Below are 12,169 nucleotides of genomic sequence, written 5' to 3'. Positions count from 1 at the left end.
AAAATTCAACTATTTAATTTGAAGATTAATAATTTTAGTTGAAAACTTTTATTTTTGGTTTTAAATTATTATTTTGTTTAGTTCAAAATTCAAATATTTGGTCGAAAATTCATCCTTTTTTGTAGAAAATTAATCTACACGATTGAAAATTCATTTTTTGCTCAAAAATTCAAAAGTTTAGTTAACAAACTTTTCTCTTCCTTCACTGGAAAATATTTCTTCGTTGAAATTTTTTATTTTTTGGTTAAATTCAAATGCTTTATTTGAAATTAGGATCTTTTTTCATTGAAATATCACCTATTATTTTTGTCGTTGAGAATTAATTTAAAATAATTAAAGTGCAGTCTTGAAGATTTAAACTATTAAAAATTAAAAGCGTTCGAAGTTGAAATTTTAAAATAAAAAACAGTTTTATTTGATCGAAATTAAATATAAATGATAAAATCACCAATAAAATATTTTTAATTAAAAGTTTGAGGTATTTTTTATATTATTTTTTATTATTGAATCTAAATTAAACCTAAATATTTAAAGGTAAACAATTTGAAACTTAATTATTTTACATTGAAAGCTTTGGATCTCTAGAATTTTGAAGAGAGTTTAAACTTTTAACGTTACAATTTTTATTATTCTATTTAAAAAATATTTTATTTGTAACTGAAATTGTTGAATTTTGACGTATAAATAACAATTGAACGCTCATTATTTGTAGAAAAAATTTAAGTAATTTTAAGTGATACTTAAAAGTTTACAAAAGATGCAAAATTAATTAAAAACTTGAAATAATTTCAAGTAATTTAAACGAAATCTTTTAACATATTTTTTTGCAGAACTTTTAAATATATTTTTAAATTAATCGATTTTTTCCTACAATTTTTGGAAAATCCTGCCAAATAAAAAAAATACTTTAAATCTTCCAGATTTTTTTTGATAATTTTGGAAATCTCTTAAAATCTTTATAAATTTCCTGATACAATAATTTTTTTAATGAAAAATCATTTTCAATTTTCCAAAGAATCTTAAGAAAATTTTGTTATTCTTTTGAAGCCTTTCACAAGTTTTAAAATTTTCTTTGTATCTTTTTAAAACTTCTAAATATCTCTTAAAATGACTATTTTTTTTGTAAATAATAAGTGTTCTATTGTTATTTATAAATTCAAATTTTAAGGATTTTTTGTAATTTGCAGGATTTTCTAAAAGCTGTAGAAAAATTCAATTCATTTTAAAATGTATTAAAAAGTTCCGAACAAATTTCAAAAATTATAAATTTGGAAAAATATAAAACTACTTCCAGATTTCTCAAGATTTTGGATTAAAATTTCAAAGATTTTCAAGGATGCTTAACCTATTTAGAATTAACATAATTTAACTTCTAATTTAAGAACTGTTAATATAAAAAATATATATATTTTTCATTTTTAAATATGTGTAGCTTACAATTACTTAAATTAAATTAATCTGAATCTTTGAACTTCAAGTGTAAATGTTTAAAATTCAAGAGATCGACTTTGAATTCTTTAATTGTTGTTTTTATTATTTATAACCTTAAATGGAGAAATGTTTAGAGAAGAGTCCGATTTTTTAAATTTCATTGACCGTGAAAAATGTTTGTGAACCGGGAATTTTTTATGTGATTAAAACGGCCATACTGTGGGAGGGGAAATCTGGAATTGGAATGGGGCAGTGGGGAAAATGGTTGGGAGAGTAGTTGGGAAAGTAGGGGTATAATGTTTGTGTAAACGTGGTGAGGTAAAGTGGAGAAATTCTGACTAGGGCACGTGAGGATGGAGAAATAGGGTAGGGGCGATGAGGGGAAGTGGGGGGAAATCAATGGAGGCGAGTAGGGGGAAGCTAGGGGAAATGAGAATAGAAGGATTAGGAATAATTATGAGAGGGGAAGTATGGACAGTAATAGGAGAACAAAATTTGTATTCAGGAGGGAGAAGCGATCGTTGAAGCGTAGAGAGGAAAAGTAAGGGAGGAGGATTTAACAGATTTTCGATGTTACCTTTTTTAGGTCCTTCTAGTCAATCATCACACTCTCCACAATTACCACACTTCCCATAAGCGCCAAACTCACCATAATCACCACAATAAGCGCACCACACCCACTGAAATTACCACAATCAAGACATCACCCTACCATAATTACCATAATCACCACAATTACCACACTTAACCTAATCCTCACATTCACTATAATTAACACACCAAAATCACTACACTTATTTATAATCGCCACATTCCACGCTCACCACAATAAACGCACCACACTCACCATAAGCAACACAATTACCATAATATCGCCAATCAACACACCACACTTACCACAATTACCACTCTCACCACAATCACCAAATTCACCACAATCAACACACCGCAAACGCCATAATTACCACACTCGCTACAATCAACACATCACACTTATCACAATTATCACACTTACCATAATCACCACATTCACGATTATCAACACACCACAATGTAGTGGAAAAATTGTGACTAGAGCACGTGAGGATTGAGAAATAGGGTAGAGGAAATGAGGAGAAGTGGGGGGATTAGTGATTGCGAGTAGGGGGAAGTGAGGGGAAATGAGGATAGAAGGATTAGGAGTAATTGTGAGAGGGGAAGTATAGAAAGTAATAGGAGAATAAAATTTGTATTCAGGAGGGGGAAGCGATCTTTGAAGTGTGGAGAGGAAAAGTAAGGGAGGAGGATTTAACAAAATTGCGATGGTACCTTTTTTAGGTCCTTCTAGTCCGTCTCAAGCTCACTCAGCGAAAAATGGTTTATCGCCAACGAACGGGAAAGAAAATCAGAGTCATCGGACGAAATCGAACAATTCAAACAACTCGAACAGCTCCTCAAAGTGCAATAATTGCGTAAAGAACAATCAAAATGAGAGGCCGGGTTTGCTGCAGACGCCCGTCTCGCCCTCGAAAATGGGCCAGACGACGCAATATTCGCAGAAGGGGGGAAACCAGGTGCAGAACAATCAGCACAAGTCAGAGCAACGAAGGCCCCACACGCTCAATGTCTGCAATAATCAGTGCTCGGCACAATGCGGCAATACACTCTCGGTTAGCAGACCAGGTTCCAGGCACAAACTCAGGCATCAGAATTCATCCTCACAGGGAAGCTACGAGAGCGCTTCGCCTTCACTTTCTCGAGGTATTTAATTTTTTTTTATTACACTTATTTTTCTTTTTTTTTTTGTTTGCTCACCATGTCCAAAAGTGAATTATTTTCACTTTTTTGTGTGCACTAAAGAATATTTAGCAATTTCTAGCGGAGAAAAAAAAACTTTGAACGTCGATAAAGTAGAGATTACGTGACGGAGCTCGATTATGAACATTTATTTTGGTGTTTACCTTAACCAAACGCAATGATATATCGCTTTTACACTTTTTATTTAATCTTTAAAATTCTAAATCCGACATCTCAATCCGTATAGACGTAGTGAAAACTAAAAAAAAAAATTGAAAATAACTTTACACATTTATTTTTTACTCGGATAATTTTTTTCAAAATTATTACTCAAACAAACGTAATTTATTGTAGAACATGCCTGTAGTTTAAAAACCCGGAATTTACTTTTGATTGCAGTAAAATTCAAGTTTTTCATTATTTTAATAATGTTTGTAATTTTGGAAAAGTGATTTTTGCTTTATCTGCAGTGGCAATTTTTTCAGATTATCTCAATTTACTCTAATTAAATCATAATTTATTATTAATTGGTTTTTGCGACAACTTTCCTTCGTCATGCCACAAGTTGAATTTGAGGTAATAAATACCAAAAATTCGGGCTTTTTTGAAGAAGTTTCTCGCTCCATTTTTGAACGAGTAATCACGTTTTAAAGTCAGCAGATCATATTATATATTACATCATTTTACACATGATATCATATTACATCATATTACACGAACACATTTTTTTTACTCTTGAACTTTAAAAAGGAATCTAGAGGATTATTTTCATTATTAATGTTGGAAAAACTTATCCATCAGCATTAAAACCGTCCCATTTTAAAAATTTTACAGTTTTAGATTATAAAAAAAAATCCTCAAGCCGTATATTTCGAAGTTCTTGAAATTAAGAACATATTACACCCTTTATTTTTTTTAGATAGCAGTACGGAATTGTATACGGACAGTACGGGTATTGATTTGGAGCAATTCATCGCCGAGACGATAAATCGGAATCAGAAGGACCGGACAGTATTGTTGAAAATCGAAAAGGATCTCATCGAGTTTACAAAAGACAGACAAAAGGTAATTAGAAAAAAAATTTTAAACTATATAATATAATTTTGCTAGCTTTCCCTTTCTTCAGTTATAATTTTTTCTCCTATTTTCGTAAAGAAATCACCCTATTTCCCCTTTTTCGAAAGCATTTTGGTCTCTGATTTCTAAATTATTGAAAAATAATCAATGTTTTAATGGTTCAATGATTTCAAGTTTAAAATGTTTGAAATGAATGTCGCTAAATTTCAAAATTAATGCAAATTATAATATAAACTTCTCAAATTTTAAACTAATCCAAGGTTACTCTATATTCCTAAACTGATACTGCATTTTTTCATCATATTTCAAAATTCTATGCTACTTTCTTTATAATTTTGTGCGACTAATGCGACTTTCTTTGAAGACCTAGAACCAATTTGTGGTTCCAGGTTTGTCACAAATTTCCAAACATGTCGTCCTACAATCGGATGTTAGTTCACCGAGTAGCCGCCTTTTTCGGAATGGAGCACAATGTGGACCAATCAGGTTTAAGTGTAATTGTAACTCGAACGAAAAACATGCGAATTCCCGACACTCGTTTCAAGCAACACATTAGGGATGATTTGATTTTAACCGAGGAGCCAAGGAGAAGTATTTTGAAGAGGGACTCGAGTTCGTTCGAGGACAGTTTCAACTTCAAGTCGCCGGATCGACTTTCGGGAGAATATTGCCGGAGAAGCAAGAGTTTCGAGGAGAGAGAGGAGGAATATGAGAGAGCGAGGCGGAGGATTTTCAAGGAAAGTAGTGGAGAGAGTGGTGAAGTCGCCTCCTGGCCATATTGGTCTTCTTCGGAAAGTTCGGACGCGTCTGCTCGATATCGTCTGCTTCATCCCTCGGATCACACGATGAGGTTTGAATATGCTTCTTCTATTTGCCAGGGTTTCGAATTTCCCTTTTTCCCCCTATTCTTGAAAAACATCCGCTTTTTCGCATTTCCACTTTAATAATGCGATATTTGAAAATACAATTTTACGTTTTGTATATCTACATAATTATTATATTTTCAAAACTACAGAACTCGCACTCTCCACTATCAGCTTAATCTCCACACTAACCATAATCACCACACTCACCATAATCACCACATTCACTACAATCACCACTCACTAAAAGCAGCACACCACTATCAACACACCACAATTACCACATTAAAACACATCACAATCACCGCACTCTCTACAATTACCACACTTACCATAATCACTTACCACACTCGCCACAATCATAACGATCACACTCTTCAAAATCACCATAATCACCACACTCACGATATATACCACAATCAACACACAATAGCCACACTCTTAAAAATGGCCACAATCACTACAATGATCACTCACCATAATCACTACACTCATCACAATCAACACACCACAATTACCACACACATCATAATCACTACAATCAACACACCAAAATCACTATACTCTTCACAATTACCATAGTCACTACAAACCATAATCACCACACTCACGATATACACCACAATCAACACACTATCACCACACTCTTCAAAATTACCACAATCTCTACACTTACCATAATCACCACACTTGTCACAATCAACACACCACACTCTTCAGTATTGCCACATTCACAACAATTACCACACCTACCATAATCACCACACTCATCACACTCAACACACGACAATTACCACACTTATCATATCCACTACAATCAGCACACCACAATCATCACACTTACCATAATCACCACATTCATCAAAATCAACATACCATAATCACCACGTTCTTCAAAATTATCACACTCACCATAATCACCACACTTAGCTTAACCAACACATTGCACTCACCACTATTACCACACGTACCACAATCTACACACCATAATCATCACACTCACCATAATCACCACACCCCTCATAATAACCACACTCACTTCAATCAACACCAGACTCACTATATTCACTACACTCGCCACAATTAACACACTCGCCGCAATCAAAACAATTACCACACTTACCATAAGTACCACAATTACCACACCTACTATAATCACCACTCATCACAATCAATACACTACAATTACTACACTCAGCATATCCACTACAAACAGCATATCCCAATCATCACATTCTCCACAATTACCACACTTCCCGTAAGCGCCAAACTCACCATAATTACAATAATAAGCGCACCACACCCACTGAAATTACCACAATCAAGACGTCACCCTCGCCATAATCACCGCAATTACCACACTTAACCTAATCCTCACATTCACTATAATTAACACACCAAAATCATCACACTCATTATAATCGTCACGTTCCACGCTAACCACAATAAATACACCACACTCACCATAAGCAACACAATTACCATAATATTGACAATCAACACACCACACTTACCATAAGTACCATTCTCGCCACAATCAACACACCGCAAACGCCATAATTACCACACTCGCTACAATCAACACACCACACTTATCACAATTAGCACACTTACCATAATCACCACATTCACGATTATTAATACACCACAATCACCAAAATCGCCACACTTCCCAGAATCGCCACACTTCCCAGAATCGCCACACTCCCCGCAAGCAACACACTCACCACAATTAGCACACCACACTTATCATAATCTCCACAATCAACACACCACACTCATAATAATTATCACACTTACCATAATCACCACAATAAACACACACCATACTCACCACGATTATCACGCTCACCATAATCACCACAATCAACAGACATACCAAATTACAAAAAACCAACACACTCGCCCTTATTACCGAAATCAACACATCAGACACACTAGAATTAATACAATCAAGGTACCGCAATCACCACAATTATCACAATTAAGACACTGCAATCACCATTATTACTACACTTACTACAATGATGATCCTCGCGACAATTAACACACACACCACAATTACCACATTTATCATAATCAACACACCACAATCACTACAATTAACAAAATCACCACACTTACCATTATAGTCACGCTCACCACACTCACAACATTCACCATAATTAAAACACCACACTCACTATGATCTCCACACTAGCCACAATCAGCACACTCACTATAATCACCACGCTCGCCACAATCATCACACTCACCAAAATCACCAATCTCTCAATAATCATCACAATTACCACACTTGCCACAATCTACACACATCAATCACCACACTCATCATAATCAACACACGAAAATCACTACAATTACTCAAATCGTCACACTCAGCATAATCGCCACGCTCACCACGATTACCACACTTATCGTAATAAACACACTACAATCGCTACAATCAATCAAATCACCACACTCAGCATAATGGGCACGTTCGCTACATTCTCCATAATTAACACATTCTCCACGATTTACACACCACAATCAGAACAATTACCACACTCATCATAATCAACACATCAAAATCAATACAATTAACAAAATTATCGCACTTACCATAATCACCACACTCACCATAATCAACACACCACACTCACTATAATGACCAGACTTGCCACAATTAGTACACGCACCGCAATAGCTATAATCACCACACTTATTACAATAACCACACTCACGACAATTATCACACTTACCACAATATACACACCACAATCACCACACTCATCACAATCGACACACCACAATCACTACAATTCACAAAATAACCTATTCACCATCATCGCTACACTCATCATAATCACCGCACTTATCTCAATCTACACCCCACTCACTATACTCACTACACTCACCACAATAAGCACACTGACCACAATCACTATATTCAACACACTTACTACTATCACCACACTCACCACAATTACCACACTCATCATAATCGACACACTACAGTCACAACAATCAAAATAATCACCACACTCAGCATAATCGTCATGCTCACCTCAATCTCCACACTCAGCTTAATCAACACACCACACTCACTGTAATGATCAGGCTCGCAAAAAGTAGCACAATCACCACAAGCGCTATAATCACCACACTTATCACAAAACAGCACTCATCACAATTACTACACTCACCACAATCTACACAACTAAAATCAACACAGAAGAATAACTACAATTAAAAAAATCAACCACTCACCATGATCACCACACTCATCATAATCACCAAACTTACTTCAATCAACACCACATTCACTTTACTCACCACCTTCGCCACAATTAGCACACTCACCACAATCACTATAATCAATACAATTGCTACAATTACTACACTTACCACAATTACCACGCTCATCGTAATCAACACACCACAATCACTGCAATAAAAAAAATCACCACACTCACCATAATCGCCACGCTCACCACAATTTACACACCATAATCACCACACTCATCATAATCAACGCACCAAACATACTGCAATCAATAAAATCACCACACTTAGCATAATCGGCACGCTCACCACAATCACCATAATCACCACACTCATCACAAGCTACACACCACAATCACAACAATTAACACACTTATCATAATCACCACACTTACCTCAATCAATACACCATACTCGTCACAATTAGTACACACACAATCATCACAAGTACACACACAATCATCACACTCACCATAATCACCAGAATTACCACACTCATCATAATTAACACACCACAATCACTACAATTAACAAAATCACCAAACTCACCATTATAGTCACGCTCACCACAATCGCCAAACTGACCTCAATCAATACAGCATAATTACCACACTCACCACAATCACAAGACACTAAAATTACCACAATTAACACACCCCAATTACCATAATCACTACGCTTATGACATTTTTTTGAGCAATGACGCTATTATTCTACTATTTTTTTAAAAAAATGACACTAAAGACACTATTTTTTCATAATTTTTCGCAACTGAAAATTCATCAGTTAGGTATAAAATTAATTTTTTCAACTGAAAATGTAACTTCAATTGTTCTAGTTGAAAACTCTTATTGTAGTTCAAAATTCCACTATTTGCTTGTATATTTGTCTTCTTTAATTGAAAATTCAAGTCGTTTGTTAAAAATTCATGTATTTTGTTGAAAAATGGTATTTTTTGGTAGAAAATTAATCTTGCTGTTTGATCATTCATATTTTTGATTTAAAAATCATCTACTCTTGTTGAAGATTCATTAATTTTATTTGAAAATTAATTTAGTTTGCGTTTTCCCGCAAACATGAATATGTTACTTTTAGTTGACCAGGAAAATTGAAAAACTTGACCTAGAAATACCGGTAGAAGACCGGAAATTTGAAATCGTTTGCCCAATCATGACCCTAAAAGTGTCAAAACTAACATTGCCACTGATTGTCTGCGCTGGCGTAATTATTAGCGCAGCTCATACGTAATGAGAAGTTTGTTCCTTCAAACCAAGTCCACCCTCAATTTTTCGGAACTTGCTTTCTCGCGGTTTTTAATTGGCAAAATTGTATAAACTTGAGTTTTGAATTGAAAAAAAACTTTGGAGTTATTTATTGAATTAATGTTTGTTTTGTAGACAAGCGAGGCTCGCAAAAGGCGAATCTTGCGATGGTCGAGAAACTTTTCGAGGAGGAGTTCCACGACCCTCAGTGTCAAAGTCCTTCAGCTTTGGCGGTTACACTCGTGGAATGCTCTCGAGAGGCGACAGTGTTATGTCCACTCACAGTGCCGGTGCTCGACTAACTAAACAAGGTATGCTCATTTCACAAAACTATTTCATGGTCTTTTTAGTTTTTTAATCAACCAGGGCAGACCGCCAATTGTGAGTTTTAGTTGTGGTTCATAATTTTTCTAATGTGAGCTCATTTCCGGTCGCTCAGACAGTAGCGCTTAGGCTTCATAGCCAGAGGGTTGCGTGTTCGATTCTCGCTGTCTTTGCTTTTTTTTAAATTGATTTTATTCTCAGTTTTTTTAAAAATGTTTATAAATATATTTTCCTTTCATAATTTTCAAAAATTGTGCAAATAATAACTTTTTTAAAGCTTTTTAAAATGAATAAACGGACTTATTATTTTTAACGTAATGTTTAGAAATTGTATTTAAAATTGGAAGTATTAATGAGATTTTTAAATAGACAAATTTTATTTTGTTTGATAATTCTGATTTAAAATACAAATTTTCTTTTTTAAAAACTTATTCATATTTTTGATTTGATATATAATTGATAAACATTGTGACAAAAATTTATAGAAAATAAAATTGTTTTCGAGAAATATATTATTTGCATAATTTTTGAAGATTGTGGAAGAAAATTATATTTATAAACATTTTAATGAATAGTTAAATAAAATAAATGTAACAAAAATTGAAGGGAGCGAGAACCGAACGCCCAACCTTCCATTTATAAAGCCGAAGCGTTTACTCTATATTGTATTTGTTGAATATTTCGAAATCGGTTTTTTTTTATACATTTTAATATTTTCAGGTACTATTTTATTTTTTGAGAATACTCGTAAATGTCATTTCTGGTTGCAATCAACTTTTTTTTTATTTCAAACTAACATCTTTTTTTGGTTGAAACATCTACTTTTCGATATTTCATTGAAAATTCATATTTTTTGTTTAAAAATTGAACTACTTGCCTGAAGTTTAAAACAATTTTTGAAAAAAAAAATTTTTTTTCTAGATTCACCATTTTAGAACAAAATTCATTTCCATTTTTGTTGCAAGTTGGTCTTTTTTAAATATAAGTTTGTCATTTTCAGTTGAAAACTGATTTTGATAATTGAAATTTTGGTCTTTTTAGATAAAAATGCGACTATTTAGTTGAGAATTAGCCTTTTTAGTTGAAAATATAAGATCTTCAACTTGAAAGTTCAACAATTTGGATAAAGTTTTTTTTTATTGAAAAATCTATATTAATAAAAAAATTTCCTTTTTTGTTTGCAAAATTCATAATTTCAATAGAAAATTCATCTCTCTTGAATATTAATTATTTTGTTGAAAATTTCTTTTATTTTAGTTGGAAAATAATCTTCTTGGTTAACATTTTTATAACTTTTTGGTCTTAAAATTCATCTCTTTCGGCTGGAAATTCAACTATTTTCTTGAAAAAAATCATTATCTGATTGAAAATTCAACTATTTGGTAGTAAATACAACTTTTTGGTTAAAAATTAATTTTCTTTGTGTTGCAAAATTCAATTATTCGGTTGAAAAGTAATTTTTCTTGTGTTGAAATTATTTTTTATGTTAAAATGTACCTTTGCGGGTTCATAAGTCAATTATTTCCTCAAATATTCGACATTATAGTTGAAAAATGCATCTGTTCGGATGAAAATACAACTATTTTTGCTTAAAATGTAATTTTTTTCGTAGCAAATTCTAGTATTTGGTTTAAACTTCTATTATTTGGTCGAAATTTTAATTATTATTTGAAAATTTAAGTATTTTGTTAAAAATTTATCTTTTTTAGGCAAAAGAATCAACGGTTTGGTTGAAAATTCGTAACTTTTTATTTCAAATGTATCTTCGAATTGAAATTTTTCAGTTTTTTGTTGAATATTCGGCTATCTTTTAAAAAATGCAAGTAAAAATACAAGTATTAGTATCTTTGTTTGGAAATTTCATTATTCTACTTTTGATTGAAATTTGTATTTTTGAGTTAAAAAGTCAACTAAAGTGAACCCTAGATTTAGGCCTTCCGAATTTAGAAATTCGGAAAATAGACGCAGCGCCGCGATTATGGGTTACGGCGTTCCGGCAGTTCACTCGAAGTGGGAGGCACACGCGAATAAGCACGATGGCGAGCTCACGTCGAGCAGCAGTGGGTCTCCGAGGCGATTAGCCAACTAAAGTCGATGGGACTGATCGGATTATTTCGTGCGATCGAGTGAGCTTGTCTTTGACCTTGACAACAGTGCCATCTGACCCAC

The 12,169-nt window shown here is 33.4% G+C and overlaps 1 protein-coding gene across 5 annotated transcripts in view; it reads left to right on the top strand.

Annotated features, from left to right (window-relative positions):
- LOC117172346 (R3H domain-containing protein 1) overlaps window positions 1-12,169 on the top strand; it is a 121,162-nt gene that overhangs the window by 69,249 nt on the left and 39,744 nt on the right. For all 5 annotated transcript variants that reach the window (XM_033360203.1, XM_033360175.1, XM_033360194.1 and 2 more), the window contains 4 exons: window positions 2,749-3,171; window positions 4,127-4,272; window positions 4,674-5,134; window positions 9,812-9,987. In XM_033360203.1, the coding sequence (XP_033216094.1) occupies window positions 2,749-3,171; window positions 4,127-4,272; window positions 4,674-5,134; window positions 9,812-9,987 (1,206 nt within the window). The remainder of the gene's footprint in view (window positions 1-2,748; window positions 3,172-4,126; window positions 4,273-4,673; window positions 5,135-9,811; window positions 9,988-12,169) is intronic.

This window comes from Belonocnema kinseyi, chromosome 1, assembly GCF_010883055.1.
Source record: "Belonocnema kinseyi isolate 2016_QV_RU_SX_M_011 chromosome 1, B_treatae_v1, whole genome shotgun sequence".
Taxonomy (NCBI): domain Eukaryota; kingdom Metazoa; phylum Arthropoda; class Insecta; order Hymenoptera; family Cynipidae; genus Belonocnema; species Belonocnema kinseyi.
This window is presented reverse-complemented; position numbering and strand designations above follow the sequence as displayed.